This window comes from Oryza glaberrima, chromosome 2 (genome assembly GCF_000147395.1).
Source record: "Oryza glaberrima chromosome 2, OglaRS2, whole genome shotgun sequence".
NCBI lineage: Eukaryota > Viridiplantae > Streptophyta > Magnoliopsida > Poales > Poaceae > Oryza > Oryza glaberrima.
The window spans coordinates 31942751-31964647 of record NC_068327.1 but is presented as its reverse complement, the minus strand read 5'-3'; the positions used below and the strand labels follow the sequence as shown (position 1 = coordinate 31964647).

General features: G+C 41.6%; 2 protein-coding genes across 2 annotated transcripts; one reads left to right on the top strand and one right to left on the bottom strand.

The window, feature by feature from the left end:
- Positions 1-4911: 4911 nt before the first annotated feature.
- Positions 4912-7731, top strand: LOC127762785 (ethylene-responsive transcription factor 1). The gene is made up of 3 exons (XM_052287276.1): positions 4912-5346; positions 6444-7308; positions 7389-7731. Exons 1-2 carry the CDS (start codon positions 5067-5069, stop codon positions 7259-7261), a joined length of 1098 nt encoding a protein of 365 aa, XP_052143236.1. The 5' UTR covers positions 4912-5066; the 3' UTR covers positions 7262-7308; positions 7389-7731.
- A 1368-nt stretch (positions 7732-9099) lies between these two features.
- On the bottom strand, positions 9100-17099 carry LOC127762783 (phosphoinositide phosphatase SAC3-like). Its single transcript, XM_052287274.1, has 16 exons — positions 16607-17099; positions 15376-15580; positions 15122-15287; positions 14607-14829; positions 14093-14169; positions 13826-14007; positions 13649-13746; positions 13404-13531; positions 13194-13322; positions 12672-13080; positions 11988-12109; positions 11780-11869; positions 10789-11001; positions 10497-10628; positions 9748-9823; positions 9100-9559 (listed from the first exon to the last, which is right to left on the bottom strand). The coding sequence occupies exons 1-16, from the start codon at positions 16685-16687 to the stop codon at positions 9473-9475; spliced, it is 2418 nt and encodes an 805-aa protein (XP_052143234.1). The 5' UTR covers positions 16688-17099; the 3' UTR covers positions 9100-9472.
- Positions 17100-21897: the final 4798 nt, after the last annotated feature.

Genomic DNA, 21897 nt, shown 5'->3' with positions numbered 1-21897 from the left:
AGATTTTCGTTTATACACTGAAAATTTGTAGTCACATAAAATATATATATGTCAAAAGCTGAGAAACACATTTTTCAACTTTTAGAACTAACTATCAACCAACCACTACTTTGTTCAGGAGTGGGAGATTGTGAGTTGTTTTCCGCGTGCACGCTTCCCGAACTATTAAACGGTGTATTTTTTAAAAAAAGAAATGCTATAGAAAAGTTGCTTTAAAAATCATATGAATCCATTTTTGAAATTTAAAATAGTTAATAATGAATTAATGATGTGCTATTGGTCCACCTCGTTTTGTGTATCTTCTCAGTCTCCTCAATTCCCCTCCTAAAGGGTATGTTTGGTATAACTTCAACTCTTAAATTTAGCTTCAGGAGTTGAGTGTGGAGTGGAATTGTGGAGCTGATTAAACCCAACTACACCTCTCTAGTTCATCTTGTGATAGTGTTTCACCCAGCTCCGCTTCCATTTTAGGTAGAGCTAAAACTGTTTGCCTGGGCTACCGCTCTAAAAGAAATAAAGCTAGAGCTAGAGGTGTGCCGAACATACCTTTAGGGGCTGTTTGGTTTTTAAGTAACATTACCATAACTCACTTTAGACAATGTTAGGCAAGTGTGGCTAGCCACACTTTTCGTGGCCTACAAATTGTAAGCTACACTTATGGCAAAGCTAGGCAAAGAATTGAGTCTATGACATATAGGGTAAGATGGTAAGAAAGTGTGGCTTGTCATAACTATGGCAATGAACCAAACACAAGGCTAAAGAGGTGTGACAGTCTAAAGTGTGGTCTGGTAAGTTAAAGTATTGAACCAAACAACCCCTAAAATCTTATACTCATGTAAGGCATGGGACAAACCGATCGAGTGCAAACGGTCATAGTGGTAGCTAGCCACGTTACGTAAAGTTACAGCGCGCGTGCGCGCGGCGGCGCGGCAGCTTTTTTCTCCGCGGCGGCCACGACGAGCGTGCTGCCAGCCGGTGATGAAACGATGATGTCGGCACAGCGCGCGTGGCGTGCGAGTGAACCGTACGTTGCTCGATCGATCGGTTGCTCTCGTCTCCGAGATTCCACCGAGCCTAGCTCCGTAGCTCGTGCTCGTGGTCCATCTATCCCGCGTTAGATTTTGTCAATCTATGGTCAATCGTCATGGTCGTCGGCCGCTAGCTGCCGTACGTACGTTTGTAGTAATAAAATATGCAGTGTCGATTGACGACGATGCAAAGCATTTTTCGTAGTTTTGCTGCGTTGAAGGCAGCCAACAATTGATATGTTAATATTTATAGTATTAAATATATAATATTATATATATATATATTATTTATTTTAAGATGAAAGGAGTAGCTAGTTAGATGCCAATTTACGGTGTAGCCAGTAAGGCTTTAAAATTTTCTCACGTCATACATGTATATAGCCTTTTTTTTTCCTTTTTACAAGACCTAGCGGGCGCATTATAGTCGACATTGTGTCTGTATGTACAGTGTCGTACAGTACATTGCAGCAGCAAGATATAGAAAATGGAAAAGAACATATTTGCCTTGTTTAGTTCGAAACTTTTTCTTCACACTTTCAGCTTTTCTATCACATCAAAACTTTACTAAACACGTAAACTTCCAACTTTTCCATCATATCGTTCGAATTTCAACCAAACTTATAATTTTAACGTGAGCTAAACACACCCATTATATATGTCGAGCGTGTACTTCCTGGAATCGGCCGTAATAAAAAAAAAAGCTATGCCCTCTTTGAAAGGCGCGACAATGAAATTGAAAGCATCGCTGCAACTCTATGCAAGTTGTCAAATAAACATGAGCCCTGGTATTGGGCATATTTGCAAACGGAATCCCATCGAGAAATAAGTTAAAAGGTATATTTGCATAAAGAACAATTTATGAATAAAATTATTATATACATGTTCTTAGTGATTTAAAAGTAAAGACTGAAAAATAAACTACGATAAAAAAACCCAACTAACTTTAAATTGGTTGAAAATTTATTAAATTGGTTGAAAATTTAAATTTTGACTGATAATTATAAACGTAAACGAAGAAACGAGGCGTATGTTACCAACTACTCGCTAGGTTCTTTCGCCCTGATCTTCTGTCAAAAATGGAGGGCCCTGAGATAGTGAGATGCCGACGCCGCCGGCCAGCCGGCTTCGGCTACTACTACAGTACTTGTCGCCAACCTGCCAATTAACTGGTTGCTCGATCGCCTAAGAATTAGCTTCACAAGTTCGGATGCTTAACTTTCCAGCTGGTTATTGTTCAGAACAGCAAAATGACCACTCGTTTTCTTGTTAGTTCTGCAGCAATAGACAGTGGCTGTTACTACATGATCCATATACTTTATTAATTAACCAGAAGAAAAGGAGCTGGGGGGAAAATGTTACATGAACATCGTATTCAAGATTAGGTGAACTGAAACATTCAAACATGCACGCTAATGCTAGCTCCAGAAATTGTTTGATGTTTTCCTGAAGAACAAAAAGGGACTCGGCACGATGTCTGAAGAAGCTGCAGGCACAATTACACGCGCGTCGTTGGATAGAGTCAGTCGACGAGATGACTAGAAAGTAGAAACTGGACTAATCCAATATGTAAACAAGCGTGTCTCGACTTATAGACTTTTGCTGCTGCTGGCTTCAACGATCGATGTCACCTTGCTGGCTGGCCTACTTAGTAAAAGAAAACGACTGTGTTTTTGGTGGTCATAACTAATTAGGCGAGACACTAATGAACCAAAAACAATGTAACAAAGTCGCAGTTCTAGCTGCACTTAACACAGATTATTTAATTACCTCACCTAATTGCTCGGAGAAAATCTTGGCAACAAAGCCTTGTCGCAAAAGCCAGAGTAATAGCAGAACCGATCTTTCTGGGAGCAACTGATACTTTCCAGGAAATCTTTTTTAAAAAAGGATAGTACTACTAGTATTAACACGTTGTTCAGATCATGCACACGTCTTTGCAAGGTAAAAGTATGAGTAAAACACAAGGGAACAAAAGCAAGATAGGGTGATTAGCAACTTCCAGGTAACCGTTTTGTCTCCTCTCGTTAACCAGCGACCGAGATTAGCACACGCCACACGCGCCACTAGCTTTGAGCGGCGTTCGGCCGAGTTCTAAAGAGCCACTCCGAAAAGTCTACTTTCTTATTTCTTACGAAGAAATTGTTATACATATGATTCAACTATTCGACTCACGTACGACTAAATTTAATCGACGGCTGTAAACAGCTATACTGCGTATAAACATGTTCTTTTTTGATTGATATATGTTTGCATGTATCTAGTTATATAGAAGATATGTTTCATGTTAAATTATTTAATATAAATACTTTTTAAAACATATCAAATAAACATAATTTTTTTCTCGTGTCACGTTTCGCCGAAAATCAGGGACGAACTTCTTTGTCCCAGCCGTTTTCTCCGCGAGAAAGCCAAGGCGGAAACGTGCGGAGAAAACGGCCGGAGAAAAGGCCGGAAAGACCAAAGCAGTAACGCAACGCGATGGCTATCAACAGGGTGGCAACGCGATGCACGCACGCACCAGCAGCACACACGCTCCACGCAGCAGCAGCAGCGAGAGAGGAGATATTTTTGGTCTCTCGGGTGGTTGGGGCATGGAGGATACTAGTACTAGGTACAATTCATCAACTGATCACATAAAAAACGCATCAGTTTGCTATTAATTTTAAGTGCATGCATCTACCGTGACTTGTTCCATGGAGGGACACTGCAAGTACAGTGTCGTGTAGTGGACCACATTGTGAGGAGGTGGTGGTTAATTCGGGCTTAATCCCTGGAATTTTTTGATTGAAACCTATAGGTCCTCAGTTTGGTGCATTATTACAGATGAGATCCTCTTCTGAAACTTAATTAGTTAAAGAAATATGGGAAAACCTTAATTAGTTAAGGAAATATGGGAAGTAGGGTAATATTAATAAAAAGATCACGCGGAATGATTTTCATAAATGATTAACAATGAATAATATTTCGAGGTTATTATTACTCGTAGTACTCCCTCCTTCTAAAAATTTAACACCTATTTTATTCTTTGTTTTTTCCAAAAGTCTAATTCCTATTTGTAGTTATTATGTACTAAATTAAATTGTTGATAGGAACCAAAAAAGCTATTTTAATACTTATTTGTTGCATATTTATTGGCTTTGTCATATGATGAATGATTAATTGTTTCTTGTTCTTGGTGCAAAAAGAAATAGGACACACATTTTTTTTAAGGAGGGAGTACTATGTACCACTCCCTCCATTCCAAATTGATCTATATATTTTATAAGTACACTAAGACCAAGAAAAACTAATAACTCTCTCATACTACATTTGCTCAAGCAACAACTTCAATGCATGCATCATCCCCACTATTTTCTAGCCAATAGCAAATTGAGATATTGCATGTGAGTTATAAATACTTGTGTGCATGGATGCATGCATCAATGTCCATTTACTCCAATGCACAAATAACGAATAGACTTAATGAATGAACAAATATATAGATCATTTAGGAATAAAAAAAAACTATATGTAGATTAATTTAAAATGGAGGGAGTATCAATTTACTCATGATTACGCTAATTATTCCACTCAATTCTCACTTTCTCAGTACCAGCAATCAATGCTAGCCAGCCTACTCCGGCAGTCGATGCATTCAATATTCAAGGAGTAAAACGCAAAAATGAATAAACTGAAGGTGCAACATTGTAAAATGACCTTCTCCGAAGGGGCGAACTGAAAAACTCCAAAGGCAGCACAAATCTCGTCCGTACCTGCCCCGCTTCTACCCAAGCGCCTTCCGCTGCAAGCATCCACTGGCTGACAGGTGGGCCCCACCACGTGCCCCTCCTCCACCTCCCGCCATATAAAAACCCCAAAGCCCCACCCACCCACGCTTCTCTCCAATATTTTGTCGAACCGATTGAGGGAAAAAAAAAGAGAAAAAGAAAAGAAAAAAAAGAAAAAGAAGAGACAACTCGAACTCTCGCCTACCATTTCGCCCCCCTCCGCAAGCAATCCACCACTGCATCGGCGGCGAGGGCTCACCGGCGGCGAGCCATGTGCGGCGGCGCCATCATCCACCACCTGAAGGGGCACCCGGAGGGGTCGCGCCGGGCGACAGAGGGGCTCCTGTGGCCCGAGAAGAAGAAGCCCAGGTGGGGCGGCGGCGGGAGGCGCCACTTCGGGGGGTTCGTGGAGGAGGACGACGAGGACTTCGAGGCCGACTTCGAGGAGTTCGAGGTGGACTCCGGGGACTCGGATTTGGAGCTCGGGGAGGAGGACGACGATGACGTCGTCGAGATCAAGCCGGCCGCCTTCAAGAGGGCCCTCTCCAGAGGTATGGGCGTCGCTGGGAGCGGCTTGATTTGTGTAGTTTACTTGTTCTTCAGGGATTGATTGCTGTTGTAAATCGTTAGTTCTACGGCCGATTGGGAATTTTTTTGGGGATCGAGGACGCTCGGTGGATGGATTGGGAGGAAAAAAAGGGGATAGATAATTTTAGGGGTTGATCCTGAGAGATCAGATTTGGGGTGATACTCCTGTTTAATTGGTGATTTAGGGTGGAATGATGTGCCTCCATGTCTTATTTGTGGTGATCAGGGCTTCATGTGCTGATTCTGTCTGCTAGGATTTTAGAGATGCCATTTCAGCTCTTGCACTGTTCGATCTTTTTTTTTCTTTTTCTAAATTGCGCAATCCATATGATTACCTTTTTCTCCAAGGAGTTGAATTCGCAGTAAAGGGGAAATTATTCTCCGTTCTCTTTGGAGGTCTCCCCATCTGGGTTCTTAGTTGTTAGATGGATGACCCTAGTATCGCTTGATGTGGTTGTATGATTGCGAGAGGATTGTTCCGGACGTAATTCAACTATTAGTCGAAGTAAAGGATTTTTATGATGTTGACTGTCAAGTCCTACATGCCTTAGCATATACTCCTGGCTGTTTAGTCGTCCTGGTGCCTGTTTTTGGTTCTATCTTTCGGTCAATAGCGTCAAATCATTTTTTTGTGGTCTTTGTTGGCCTCTTTTGCTTAGACATACTAGTTCATTTTATTTATGGGGATGTTACCTCTTGTGTAAATTGTCTAAATCGGTTGTATCTAGTCAGTCGTGTGAGCTAAACCACAGATCTTTGTTGAAGTGTTGCAACTCAGTTTTGGTGTTCCTTGTTTACAATTAATGTTGCTGCAGCATATTGATGTTAGTCCGTAAAGCACAACTTTAGACTGCAATTGCAGAAATGATGAGGTCCATTCATGGGTTTTTTTTCCTACAATCTTGAATTTCATGATTTGAGATATGCTTTCCTAAAATTTGAATGTTTATACGCATGGTTGCATGTTCCAACTTCATGTTTGTGACCAAAAGAAAATAACATCAGCAAGAGAAGTTCATCTGTGTAATTTCTTGCCATTGATGTTGACCTTCCATTGCAGATAACTTGAGCACCATTACCACTGCCGGATTTGATGGTCCTGCTGCAAAGTCTGCCAAAAGAAAGAGAAAGAACCAATTCAGGGGCATCCGCCAGCGCCCTTGGGGTAAGTGGGCTGCTGAAATCAGAGATCCTCGCAAGGGTGTTCGTGTCTGGCTTGGCACTTTCAACAGTGCTGAAGAAGCTGCAAGAGCTTATGATGCTGAAGCACGCAGGATTCGTGGCAAGAAGGCCAAGGTGAATTTTCCAGAGGCTCCAACAACTGCTCAGAAGCGTCGTGCTGGCTCCACCACTGCTAAAGCACCCAAGTCAAGTGTGGAACAGAAGCCTACTGTCAAACCAGCATTCAACAATCTTGCCAATGCAAATGCGTTTGTCTACCCATCTGCTAACTTCACTTCAAACAAGCCGTTTGTTCAGCCTGATAACATGCCATTTGTTCCTGCAATGAACTCTGCTGCTCCTATTGAGGACCCTATCATCAACTCTGACCAGGGAAGCAACTCATTTGGCTGCTCTGACTTTGGCTGGGAGAATGATACCAAGACACCAGATATTACATCAATTGCTCCCATTTCAACCATAGCTGAAGTCGATGAATCTGCATTCATTAAGAGCAGTACCAACCCAATGGTCCCTCCTGTTATGGAGAACAGTGCTGTTGATCTGCCTGATTTAGAACCCTACATGAGGTTCCTTCTGGATGATGGTGCTGGTGACTCAATTGATAGCCTTCTCAACCTGGATGGATCACAGGATGTTGTCAGCAACATGGACCTCTGGAGCTTTGATGACATGCCCGTTAGCGATTTCTATTGAGGAATTCGAAGTCTTCTAGTCGGAGCATGTACACAGGGAAAAAAAAGGTAAGGATTATCAATTTGATTTTTTCTCTCTGAATATGCACGATTTTTTACATTGCTCTAATTTTGCTTGTGTTTTTCAGGAATAAATACTATTGGAGATTTGGAGGCACCTGCATGGCACCTTGGGGGTAGCATATCGTTATGTTTAGCTTAGATGCAAAAGGCTGCATCCTGAAACTCTTTGGTGATTGGACCTGTTCCCTATCCGCTGTCTATGTATGGCAGCCATCTATGAGACTCAAGAACTGCTTTTTTTTTTTCCGTTCTAGTTTTCTGTCGTTGCTACCTGTATATGGCTATGAACATCGTGAATCCATGGCCATTATGTTTTAATCTATGTTGTTGACTGCTCTTTCTTTCGGTCTTTGCTGTGCTGCGCTATGTTGGTGATAACTAGCTACCATATTGATTTTCTGTACATAATTCATTTGTTGAATCCGAAATTAAATAGTGCATTGACTATATATTTATATATTATATCTTGTTAGATTGCAGCCTTGCAGGGTTGTTGCTCTTGCTACTGGGCGCGTGCCATCCAGAATCAGGATTTCTGGAAAGATGCTTCACTTCGTCTTTTCTTGATGTGAATAGGCAGTATGACCGGCCAGGTATATGCTTTGTGATAACAAGAGGGGTATTTGGCACATGTTGTCACTTTTTCTTCTCGAGATATTTTTGTTAAGACTATGACTAATTCAGAGCGAAGACCTACGAGCTTCGTGACTGTTAGATATTTTTTAAGAAGGGCGAAATTTCAATGAATGTTTAACTGCAGCACTATTCTAGATGTCTTTGGTCCAAGTCAAAATATCCTTGCATCACACTTGGATCATGGTCAATGTCAGTACAGTCTTTACGAGTTGTGGACTTGTGGTCCCATGTCATGGTGGTTGGTCGTGATTTGATGCCGACATGGTTGCGCTTGCGCATCGCATTCTTGATTTGTTACGGCTGGGTCATGCCCTTTTCCTTCTCTCGCATCATTTTTTGCTATCCTCATAAATCACATGGCTTCCCCTAAAGACAAAAGGATTATCAAACGTGGTGGCCACTAGTGTTCCATCAAGGGAGCATCACAAGCCAAACACTACCACCGTTTGTCTCCCGTTGGCCAGGGCCATTGTGCGGGACAGAGCGAGACAGCTCTACCTAATTACCTAAAGCTTGTTAAGATTTCAATAGGCTGCCGTTGTATATGAACCCTTCATCAAGTTTAGAAACTTTTGAGTGAGAGACAGCTTGTGCAATGCATGTTCCTTCAGCTGCACCAACTTTGACTTGCCTCTCTTGAAGCTCTAATCTCACCTACCTTCGCTAGAAAACTGAAAACTGAGGTTAGCATCGAACTCTGGGTGCGGCAGGTTAATCACAGGATCTAATCTGATGGTTCGCTCCTAACACATTCTCTGTTAGGTTGGCTCCTAATCGTATTGTATTACCTTGTACTGTTGGTTGGGATTCTGATACCGATTGCTGAGCATAGCGAATCATTCATTAAAAGAAAAAAAGGAACATATTCGTTCAAATCTCGAAGGACTAAACATTCACAAGTATTATATGTAGCCTTCACTCCAGATCTCACATGACCTCGAAAACTTTGAGAAATTAAAAATTACAATGGAGGCTGATGAGGAGATGGCACACGCATTTGATTTGAGTGGAGTACCATTTCAAATATCAGAGTATGTTGTGACGACAAGCGCGGATGATAATCAACGAACCAAGCCACATATAGTGGACGATGCTTTACAATCCACCTTGTGACCTCAACAACCCAAAACACGCCAAGCATAAAATAATATTTACATATCAAACGGAATGTTCCCACAATGGTACATTTTTCGAAAGAACAAAAATTATATATCCATATGAATCTACCTCTACTTTCTTTTCAAAAATTGAGAAAAACGCCTATCTACTTGCTCCTACAAGAAAGATGGGAACAAATAAACAGAATGTTATACTTTCCTAAGAGGGCTATGGGATGATGTGGACATATATCACAAGGCGAATGTCTGAAGTTTGCTGTGCCATCTATCTCTTCTCACTCCTAATTCCCTACTCAAATCACCAATTCCCGTCTCATGACCACTTGGAAAAGACAAGTTTTGGCCTTCAAAGTAGCCAACGCGTACCGCGTACATGACACGAGCATCGGGTAATCTTAATACCAAAAAGTGTCTCCGTGGTTAACCCACTGCACGAAATGCTCAGGTAAATTCTGAGTATAGATATCAGCATCTTGATTTTCCTGAAAAGTTTGAAATTTCGCAATTGGTTAAGTTATTAGCACAATGATTTCGCATATTTGCATACATGATCTCTACCCTACCACTATAAATTCTCACACAATTAATCTCCAGAATTGGTCTGAACAAATTTCAACAAAATCAAAGAACAGAATTTAGCGGAATCGAACTGTTGGGAACATATGCTCACCATGGTCTCAGAATTTATGCCACTAATAACATTCTCCGCTGAAAGGTTCACATCTGGAGTACTAATTGCAATGGACCTGTTCAAGCACAATCCATCAGCATTCAATGAGTTACAAAAAAATGTTTCAGAGGATATCTTCAAATCAGCATCAGTGAACATACTGGAAGCTCAGAAGACACTTGTTAATTGGATTTAGGAAGTGTGGCAACATAATATTTCCATTTTACTCCCTCCGTCCCATAATATAAGGGATTTTGACATTTGCACTGTTTGACCATTCGTCTTATTCAAAAAAATTTGAAATTATTATTTGTTTTATTTGTGACTTACTTTATTATCCACAGTACTTTAAGCACAACTTTTCGTTTTTTATATTTGCACAAATTTTTTGAATAAGACGAGTGGTCAAACGTTACAAGTAAAAAGTCAAAATCCCTTATATTATGGGACGGAGGTAGTACTTCTCAATACAGATAGTTATATCAAGTGATACAACACGATACTACAGATTTGTGTTTATTACATGGAAATGCAGTGAGAGCAAAAGAACTCTAGAATTTAGATTGATATGGAATTAAGCATTAAGGGTAAGAAATTTACTGGACAATCAACTAATAATTATCCTTCACTTTTTCCTACACTAAGGCAAAGAAAATGTGTGTAAATCAAATTGACTGTCACTGTGAAGATGATATTCTGTCAGTCGAAAACGCTAAAAAAAAATACATTAGCAATGCAAAAGCAAACACCTTTCATCGCTTGAGTTGCCTGAAGTTGAAAGCCATTCAAGATCCAGAAAGTTTGAATCACCAGAATGAATGCTACTTTCAGTTTCAACGCCGCCTGGAACATGATGTGTCTGAGGTACCATAGGTGTATACCTGTAGCGAATTTTGAGAGAGGAATTAAGGTCTCAAATACAAATGGTAGTAGTCCACTATTTAAAATACCATGCTTAATACCATGCTTTTTCATGATTTTCTAGTAAAATACTTGTATGAGAAGAGTGAAGGTCAAAACCTTGAATGAATAGAAACCAACCTTAAGTTTGATACCTCACTTTCACAGGTCAATGAAATTTCATTGCCATGTACTGAATCAGATTCCAACACTGGAAATTGTGACCCACTTTTAACATCAAGCGGTGCTGCATTCAACAGCTCCTTGTCTTCATTATGGCAACCACTACATCCAGATATGGATGTATTGCTTCCATAAAGAATGCTGCCATCTGATCTCACTCTTTTTATTGTACTGTGGAATTAAAGAAAACAGTCAATGGTAAGAACCCCTTACTGTTTTACAAAGTGCATATTTCAGTAAGGATTATTTTTGTTTTCTTCGAACGTAACAAGCAGGGAAGCTACAAAAGGTAATAAATGGCTAAAAGCTCTCGTTTAAATAGGAACAAGCATCCTGCTACAGTTCAAAAACGTTTTGGAATAGCAAAACAGCATAATATGCAACTCCTAACTATGTTTTCGCTACTGCGCACCATTGACTCCTGTACCATGATTTTAAACTCCCAAGGATGTTTTTACCAAAAGTTGTGTGTTCCATAACAGCATATCATCAGGAGATCTTAGTCCATATTCGCATAGTATACAGAGCAGTGACATATCAGGTAGCACAAATGATCATCTCAAGTTTTTCAATGGCATTTAATACTGCTACCTTTTAATTTTATAAGATGAAATTAAGAACATGATATTCTACTTGTCAATTATTTCACATGCGAAAGGGAGGAGCATGCAGCTAGGGCAAGCTAGATGCTTATAGATTTTAAATTGTAAACCATTTATTTGGATAGCATGCATTGATAAGCACTGGGCATATTATTCATTACCGGATCGCATCAGGTCGCTAGGACAATAAATAGGTGAATCATATGTTTTAACGAATTTTGCGAGTATTTATAGAATAATCCCAGCAAACATCAGTAATATTAGAACATCATCAACAAACTAGTACAACCTGCAGATCTAATTTTAATGTATTGCATGGTCATATAGACGAATATTCTTAAGCTTACCGTGCGTGCACAGCGATATGATCCACTGAAGATGACTCTAGCTCCCAGAGTGCAGGTTTTCCTTCCTGTGGTTGGAAGTAGCCAAGAAATCTGAAATACACAATGGACAAAAAAACAAGTCATAAATAAATGTAAGAACAACGACCACTGTTCACATTTTGGTCAGACCAAGTGTTTCTGATTAGTGAGCACATGCTATAAACCATACAAGTTTATGGCTGCTTGCTTGTTAGCATCGATACAGGTATTGCTGTAGTGCCGTTGTAGTGTTCTGAAGAACTCTTGTGATCGAATAAAAAGCTTCAGATGACCTCTCTTTGCAGAGAATATCTTCAGAAAAAGATCACGGTAAAGAGAAATTAGACAAATGTTCAGCTAAAATGAGAAATAGAACACCATATGAAATAGAGAAAATAAAAGATGTGATGTCAAGCAAAAGGGCAAATATACTCTACTGAAGTTTAGTAATAGAACAGAAGTGCAGAATCCACCAATGTCCTTCAATGAGAAAGAGCCTTACTCTTATCATTGTCCAACTGAAGCTAAGCAGGTTTGTCAATATAAATGTTGATTTCATAATAAAGAAAATCATGCAAGGGAAGTTCTTTTACGCGTGTTAAATAATTCATAGTGGAAGTCCGAAAGATAAGAAAAAGGAAGCACTTTAGTGAGCTCAAATGCTACTTAAGCTATTAAATCTTAAAATCAAATGCTGTAATTCCCTTCCAGGCAGCCTTGACAACCAAAGAATATCACTTCTCCCTAGAATAACCCAATTATACCATTTTTCCTAATTTAATCCATGATCACCACATGGGAGCACCAACAGTTTATCCTGCTGCTTGCAGTACTTCAATAATTCTCAGAAAAAAATGGATTTCCTGTTAAATACCTTGTTATGAGCAGCCGAACCACTGTATTGCACCGCAAGGGTGTCACCCATCCTCTCATAAAAGTGCATCAAATGATGAGCCAAGGGGTCATCTAAACCAAGTTCTGGGGATTCTACAGAACCAAGCACATGCAACTGATGTCCAAGAGCAGCTAAACCATAGGCATACTGGGCAACATTTGTTCGATCCAAGCAGTCTATACAGTTCGTCCGTAAGACACCCTTTTGGAATTTTGGTGGTTTTAGTGGAGGTGATTCGTTGTTTTCAGCTTTATCCTCTGTAGTTCCATTGCAAGAGGAATCAGAGCTGCCAGAGATGTCTTCTTGGGATATGTCACCAACAATTTCCGTACAGTCTGTGTTGTCGCTATTGCTGTTTTCTTCACATAAAAATGGATCAAGACCACTCCTAAAGAAAATGGAATGGAACACATAAATAGGAGCATTAAACCATTATTTGACATATAACGCAACAGAAATCATAACGGACAAATTAATATTGGGAAGGAAAAAAAAACTTACAATAGGGAAGGCCAATGATGAGCAGTATCAGATCCGGTAGGTGGTGCAAGTTGACAATAGAAGAACTCAGTCAACCTCAGAGCACGGAACGCCACTTTCAAAAGAACATCAAGCACATTTGTAGGTTTTCTAAAACAAAGATACTTCAGTCATGCACACTATAGAATACTAGCAGATGGGAAATGGAAAAAAAAATATAACAATCAATACCCTCGAGAGTTTTCATGAAGATCCCAATGCAAGAACCTCAAATGATTTTCCTCTGGTATGCTCTTGTTTATTATCCTTATCGCCCTATCAAATTCACGACGAAGTATTGACTCTCGCCTCTCACGTTTCTTCCCATGTGAACAACAAAAATAAATGTGAGAAGGCATACCAAAATATCATTCATGTCCAGGTATATAAATGTTGCACAAGATGCTGCTACTCTGGAATAACAAGGTCAAACTAACCTTAATCAAGTTTAAAATAATGATAGGATCTCCATATCTTCTCCTAAGATTCTCAAAATGCAGCCTAGTAGCTTCATAATTCTCGCCCTTCTGATGCACTGACCAATTGATAATTTATTTGCAGAAGTTAGTACTGCATGGCATAATATGCATCATAGATAGGTTTTAAGAACTTACATATAATATCAGGTTTAATGTTCATCTTTGATGTCTCCTGTGACCAAAATAGCGGGATTGAACCCCTGTTCTGCACAACAGAACTTACTTCTGTAGGCCTAGGTCCAGCTCCATAAACAATTTGCTCAGTCTCAACATCATTTGCTACTCTGCCTTTCTCATTCACCCCCCTCTTTAAATATCTGTTCAGCAGCAGATAAACTTTTTCACCCCAAATCCCGCTACAATAGTAAGGAAAATAATTGCTTAATGAGCACATGTACAAACCTGGTTCCAGCAAAATGCCTTGAGCGTCTAGCAATGAGCGTGAACATGATGTCCTTCCCGGATATTGAAATTTTATCCTAATGGCACAACATCCACATTTTTAATAATCAAGGCAAAAAAATATATGTAGTAGACGGAAAATATTAGGTAATTATATATAATTAGTGAGAAGAAGGTTGGATCAAGATTAAATTATATGAACAACGTGAGCAGCATCCAACAACTTCATTCTGTTAGGGGAATGAATGAATAAAGAAAGGACAACTGAACAACTTCATTCTGTTAGTGGAATGAATGAATAAAAAAAAAGGACAATTGAATTGATTTCCTTCACATTAGCAAGGAGTTATTTAGAAGGCTCCTACCGAATATTGGTAGGCTGGAAGCTTTTTAAAAATCCAGTCTTATTTTTTAAAAATAAATCCTATTGTGAATAATTCAGTCATTCCTATTAAAAATATTCATAGATGGATATAATAACAACTTCCACAAAACTAATTCCAGTGACACATACCTGCTTAAAAAATCCATATACCAACGCAACGGTCCACAAAGTACTTCCAAGAAAATTACGTATCCCTTGTGTGAGAAATTCATTCCACACAAAAGTTGACTCATATATGTTCCAGCCTTCCTGTGGATCACTCAAGTTCTTTTGAAGGCTTCTCATGATATGGTATGAGTAACTGAAAAAGAAGTCCTTTCTAAGATCAAGTGTATTCAGTATCTTCTTGTACCTGCAGCATTTCATAAACAATCAGCTTCTAATTTAAGAAATGCAATAGTTAACCGGAAATGAAAAACTAGGAACAGTTTTCCCATAATATATCATTTGGTCCATAAAAACAATATCTAATATCATAATCAGAGTGCTTTTCATGGGGTTGGGTGTCGAACCGAAGAAATTCTCATTGAAATGTGAACTTTGGAACTAGTTGATGAAATGGATCTTCATGTACTGATTATAAAGTTTTTTATGCATAAACACAGAAAAGAGAAAAAAACTCAAGGCTTGCAGCTGGAACAAACCTGTTCTCATCCTTGGAATTTAGAAATCTGGATCGCGTCTTAGAATTCGCTAACTCGACCATCGAAGTCTTAGTCACCTGGTATACTGGATGATCAAATATCTCCCCAATTTTTCGCTGCTCAGTAATAATTAACATGTAAAATGGTCCAACAAACTTTATGAAACCTGCGAAGATATTTCATCATCAAATGCATTGTAATACAATTAAATTTTGCTAGGGTATAAACAAAGGAGGAGGGGTTGGACTACTTACCGATTATGCCATAAAATTTTGTAACAAACTTTACACCACCAGTCAACCTGTGGTCTTCATCAAGATTTTTTAACAGTTCATGATATTCACTTTGAGTATACACAGTACAACACTCATGTAAGTCAAGGTCCGATGGCTCCGATCTATTAATCTTCAGTAATCTCCAATGTGTTTTGCCAGTGTTAGTTCCAAAAATATAAAACCTCTGCAAAGCAAAATACTTGGTTAAGAATTGTGACCAGAAGCACAAGTTACTGAACAAGGAAATTAATGAAATCTCTGGATCCAAGAACGTTGAGCACCTAAGCTGCAAGCATACTGACCAACAGAGTGATTGTGTACACAGGTGAAATACTTAAAAAGAGATATTGACAATATTTTCACCGAACACCCAGAACATATGAGGCCAAGTCTCTACACAGGAACGTGATTGCCAATTGTGCTAATACGTTTTGTCACCAATTTCATATGCCAACAATCTACCATACCAGAGTTTCTAGCGATCAGATCATAGCAAAATTCCAAACACAAGAAAAGCATGCAGACTGCAGAGACAGTCAGCCCTTCTGAGATAAAAGAAGGAATTTATAGATATTAGCCTTTTTCCTAAGACTGTGTATTTGCCTTCTGGATCAGCAAAGTTTCAAATATGCTATCTCCAAAAGTCCAAACTAAACTCACAACAAGCAATAAAAAAAGCATCAGCAAAACTCCCCAAGAAATCCTATCAAAACAACAAGCCCAAAATATCCCCAAATCCCCTAAAAACGTTAAGCATCCAATTAGCTAACTCTCCATGTTCATCTGACAACCATTAGAATGTACAAATATTATCCACAAACAATTTTCAGAAACGGCCTTGCACTTGGAACACATATTAGACCGAGCATGTCGAATTAATCCACAATTTGGACCGAGCATGTCGAATTAATCCACAAATGAAGAAATTGAAGGCTACGATCTAATAACTACAACAGCCGCAGATATGACGGTAAGCAAATAGCTGCGCAGCACGGCTACAACAAGAAGAAATGACACCTTCCCAATGATCCAAACAGATCAGATTCCCTAACCAAACAGCTCGAAGCAACATGTCCCGCCTCCTCTCTAATCAAACAATCTGGCCTTGAAACCTTCCCCCACCACCACCACCACGACGCCGCAACACCAGCACCAGCAAACCGCGCCTTTGCTGGCGCATTGGGACACGCACGCAGGACGCCATCCTTACCGACTCGCTCTCGTAGAGCTCGAAGCTCTGCAGGCAGGCGGCCTCCTGCTCCACCGCCACCGCAGCAGCCGCAGTAGCCATGGACGGGGGTGATCCGGGCGGATCACCCGCTCAAATCAACCGCCCCAATCCCCCCCTCCGCCACCACCGCGGAGACCGTATCACCGCCCCTCCGCCACAGCCGCCGCCGCCGCCGCCGCCGGCCGGAACCCTAAATCCCGTGCCGGAAGCTTGAGGTAGAGCATTCCCCGCCAATCACCGCAGCATCAGCCGACGCCGGTGGCGGCGGAGAACGGCACGGGGCTCGAATCGCGAGCCGTGGAAGCTTCTAGGAGGAGATCCGCGGGAGAAGCGTGGGTGGGAAGGAGGAGGCGGAGGAGGCGGTGGCGACGAGGAGGAGAATTCGCCTCGCGGAGGAGGAGAGAAGAAGAAATCCGTGAGTTGGCGGAGGAGGAGGAGGGCAACAAGATACAGGTTGTTACGGGAAATATTTTGCTCTCCGTTTAAATTTAGCTTTTTGAGTCCGTTTCCCTGTGGAGACGGTAAACTGGATAAGCACGCACAGGGCTGATTTGTCTCCGTATCATCTCCGTGTTGTACTGTTGTACCGTGCAGAGAACTGATGCAAAATAGTGAAATACTCGTCCCTCCGTTTCACAGTGTAAATCATTCTAACATTTTCCATATTTATATTAATATTAATAAATCTAGACTGTCTAGATTCATTACATTGTGAAACGGAGTGAGTAGTATGCTATTGCGAGCAATTCTTTTTCTTGGCCGGAGTAGTTTTTATATAAAGTTTGCGAGTAGTTTCTATACAAAGTTTGCGAGATACTAGTAGAAATGTATAGAATGTAAATAAAAAAAAAGATTTGGAATGCTAGACATCCCTCTAAACATTTTTAATAAGAAAGTGTGAAAGTGTGGGGATTGAACACGACATTTCCAAATTGAAATCACACGGTCCTTATCACTGCACTATCAAATAACCCAACATTACTTGTGCTTCTCATTTATTGCCAATTCACCGTGTGAGATGAGTAGTCCTTCTCTAACTATTCTTAATGGTTTGTTTACATAGGCTTGGTCGCGAAAAAAGGAGCGAGAGGGGTTGGGAAAAAAGGTGTCGAACAAAGATGATAAGAAATTTTAAATGTATGAATATCACTGCCGTTTTGGACATATGAAAATCCCGTTTTGGACATATGAAAATCAAACTGATCCCATGAAGGAATAAAATTTATCTGATCATACATGGTAAGTTTAATAATGGATACAGTCTATGATTTTTTTTTTACTTTTTGAAATTTTAAATTTTAAATTTTAAATTTTAAAAATAAACACTTTCAAAAATTATTTCTAAAATCTGAAAGTTTTGAGGCAAAATAATGTTACCACGGCAGTCTATTATTACAGCGTTGTCTTGTTGTCACGCCACCTAGGTTAGCGACGTAGTCCAAAGATTTAGATTTTGAAAACAAGTGTTGGAAAGGTTTGTTTCTAAAATTATAAATGGTAAAAAAATATTAAAAATATGCAGTTTGTACACATGACAACACTCTAATAACAATAGATTAGATTCAAACCGCTCTTCCAACTGTCAAGGTATAAAAACACAACAAACTAAGCACACCATCAAGGTCCCAGCGACGTCATCTAAAGAACAAAGAAAACGCACGGCTTATTGCGATCGAGACGCTAACCTACTTCCTTTCATAGGAAGGAGCATCTGGTTCGTGGAATCGAAGCCGTGGTCGCAGGTTTTGCAGCTGGTTCGCGCACGACGTCAACGCATACGCGGGGTGGATTTGGCGCGAGCCACCAGAGAGGAGAGAGAGAGGCCGGGCGATAGACCGGGTGGACGTGGAGGGATCCGGTTGGACGAGCGCCTCGGGCTCGGGGGCTCGGGGTTTGCATGCGTGGCGCGGGCGCCTCAATGATTGGAGGCAGCCGCTACGTTGTGTTGGTGCGATGCGCCGAAAACTTTGGAGCTTTTTTTCTTGGATCCACATCCTGCACGAGAGCCACACACGGTGGGCGCCAATTGTATTTGTCCCTAGATCAAAGAATCTATAGCTATATATGAGTATATTTTTTCTAGGACTTTATCTGCATATATACAGTGATGAGTTTATAAAGACTCGTACCATAATTTGGGGTTTAATTATAGCGAAGGGCTTAGGGTGTGTTTAGTTCACGCCAAAATTGAAAGTTTGGTTGAAATTGGAACGATATGACGGAAAAGTTAGAAGTTTGTGTGTGTAGGAAATTTTTGATGTGATGGAAAAGTTGGAAGTTTGAAGAAAAAAATTGAAACTAAACAAGGGCTTATTCGAAATGTAGGATAGGAAGACACAAGAACATTATATAGTTATATGAGCAAAATATAATAGCGTCCATCCTATGCCAGCCAACGGGTCGGAGTAGCTGTTTTGAGTCCCGCGAAATTCCTATGTTTTCACATAATTGCTACAGTATTCCTTCGAAATTCCTACACACGATTTATGCGAACCAAAATATATAAACAGTTAAAAAACAAAGGAATTGCCAGCCCTACGAAAATCCTATGAAAACCCTATGAACCAAATGAGTTCTAAATAGAAAGAGCGATTATTATATGAGCTAGTTGTTGCATTGGCTATACTCCCATATGTGACAAATTCATAGTAATAGAATGTATCACATCCGATACTATATTTGTTTATTTAAAAACAGATGGAGTATATATGTTAGGTGACATATATTGCTATTGACTTGTTACTACATTTTTCTTGTATAAAAAATGGAGCGGTACAATTTTCAAATTAGTTATTTTATCTTGGATTGGCATGGTACTCTACCACGCAATTTGCATGGTTTAACAAAACACGGATGGTTCCTTAATTAGTCGTACATGCTAGAAAGCTAGATGCACAAGCATTCAGATGTATATACGTAAGTACTCCCTATAAATAACATTAAGCAATCTCCCTATAATATAAATTAATTAATACTACGTACTTCTTTAATTAATTTGCGCGTTGCTTAATGAGCTCGATCAATAGGCCGTGATCTCTCTTTTTGTGACCATGTGCTACCTACGCGGCATTTGCTTAGCTTAATGTGCTCATCTTCGACTGCATTAATTAATAATTAAGCAATCGGTTTTGATGGTGATCTATCTATAGCGACAACGACGACAACAGAGAGTTGACGACGACATAAGGGAGGTTCACTGTAATTTGATCGAGTCTAGCTTGCACGAGTACGCGAAAACAAAGTGATTTAATACACCACTGATGATTCACATGCGATATAAAACAGACAAACGAAGAACAGGTAGACGATAAAGACGATGTGCATGCAGAAACGCCGTGCACGTACAACAACAGTGCCGATGATGTCGTATATATGTGATCGATGTGATGTGCCATGTGTGTCCAGGGCAATCGAGAGATATTCCACACAAATATAATTCCATTGTTGTCACACCCTGAAGTTTTCCCCTTTTCTTGCTTTAAAAATTGGTTAAATAAATTGCCCGAAGAAATTATCTTAATTAACCTAGAGCTAAATCCCTAATTAATAAATGCATTTAATAATCAAATTCGGTGTGGTGGAATTTTTCTTGGGTTCCACATGTCACAATATATTAACAGGATTTTTAGTGGAATTTTCAGAGCCTTGGAAATAATTTTAACCAATTAAAAATCATCAAAGTGCAATTTTTAATCCCAGAAAAATCCTTTTTCTCTTTTTCTTTTCTTTTCCCTCCTTTTTCTTTGTTGGGCCATCGGCCCATCCCTCTCCCGCGGCCCCTCCTCCTTGTGGGTTGGCCCAAGCCGCCCCTCCCTCCTCTCTCGGGACGCCGACAGGTAGGCCCCACCTGTCGGTCGTCTCCCACCTCCGGCCGTTGGAGCTGGAGCTCCAACCGCTGCCGTCGAAACCGCCGCGCCGCCGCCTCCTCCAATCCACCCGCGCCCTCGCCGCGCCGCTCCCGCGTCCTCCCCACGTCGCCGCCCTCCCCCGCATCTCCCGGCCCGCGCGCGCGCTCGCAAGGGGCGGGATTCGAATTTGAATCCCCCCATTCTCTCTCTCCACCCCCACGTCGCCGGCCAAATCGGCCACCTCCCCGGCCACGTCCGCCCCCTCCCGCACATATAAATCGCTCCCCGCGTCCCCCTCTCTTGTTTTTCGCACTCGCCGGGCCCTCCCGTGCTTCCTATCGTCGCCGCGCCGCTCGCCCCTTGCGCCGCCGCCTACCGCCGTCTCCGGCCACGCGCCGCCGTCGCGCTCACCGAGCCCGCCCGCACCTCGGCCGCCGCTTCGTTGCCGCGAATCACCGCCAGAGCTCCGATTCCCTCACGCCGCCGGTGAGCTCGCCATTGTTTCCATCTCCGGCCATTTCTCCTCGCCGTGCCGCGGCTCCTCTCTTCTCTCTAACCCCTTCACCGCCTTTTCCCAGGTCGCGCCGCTCCCGTCCGCCGTTTTCTGAAGCGCTGCCGCCGCTCGTCCCCTCCCGCTCCGGTCGCTGCCCCTCCGGTGAGGACTCCCTCCCCCTCCCTTTTCTCCCCTTCCCGCGTCCGCCGCCGCCTTTGGCCGTGCCGCCGCTCCGGCCGTCCGCCGCCGCCTCCCTCCGTCGGTCGTCGCCGTCGGCAGCCGCGCGTGCCGCCGCCGCTCGCCATGGCCGGTCGGTCGGCTTTGTGCCGAGCTGAGCCGTGCCTAGCCGCCGCCCGCGCCGTCCGATCGGCCTTAGGCCGATCCGGACCGTCGGTCCCGTGGACCGGCGGTGGACCACCCGCGTGGTCCCGGTCCACGGCAGATCGGCCGCCTTGTGCCGCTGACCCATGGGGCCCACTTGCCCGAGCCCCCTCTCCCTCCCCTTGTGCGCTGACAAGCGGGGCCCACCTGTCGGCGCAGCCCCCCCCCTTGGATGACGTCAGCCCTGGGTATTATTGCGCAATAAATTGATTAAGGACTTTTTCTTTATTAGTAAAAACACAGTTTATCTTCTAAAATTCATAAGTAATTCATCCGAGCTCCGTTTAAGTCCATTCAAGTCTCAGTGAATTCATAAAAATCCCTAGAATCCATTAAAAATGGTTTTGTTTCCTGTTTCAGTAGTCTTATAGCATGTTTTGCTTGTGTGCTTTGTTTGTCGCGTAGTTTTCGGCCGTTTCGTCGATCCGCGGTTTCTCGAAGACGTTGCTGTGGTCTCATCAGTGCGAGAGCAAGGCAAGTCATGCATTACAATTGATCATATTGTACCCAACTTACAAATATCTCGTATTTCTATTGAACGTTGCATT

Excerpts from the sequence above, each read along its gene's own strand:
- LOC127762785 (XM_052287276.1), top strand. The coding sequence starts at position 5,067 with ATGTGCGGCGGCGCCATCATCCACCACCTGAAGGGGCACCCGGAGGGG. Across the intron at positions 5,347-6,443 it reads CAAGAGGGCCCTCTCCAGAG|ATAACTTGAGCACCATTACC; the intron begins GTATGGGCGTCG and ends CTTCCATTGCAG.
- LOC127762783 (XM_052287274.1), bottom strand. The coding sequence starts at position 16,687 with ATGGCTACTGCGGCTGCTGCGGTGGCGGTGGAGCAGGAGGCCGCCTGC. Across the intron at positions 13,532-13,648 it reads TTATTTTAAACTTGATTAAG|AAACGTGAGAGGCGAGAGTC; the intron begins GTTAGTTTGACC and ends TCACATGGGAAG. Across the intron at positions 11,870-11,987 it reads AAGCAAGCAGCCATAAACTT|ATTTCTTGGCTACTTCCAAC; the intron begins GTATGGTTTATA and ends TGTGTATTTCAG.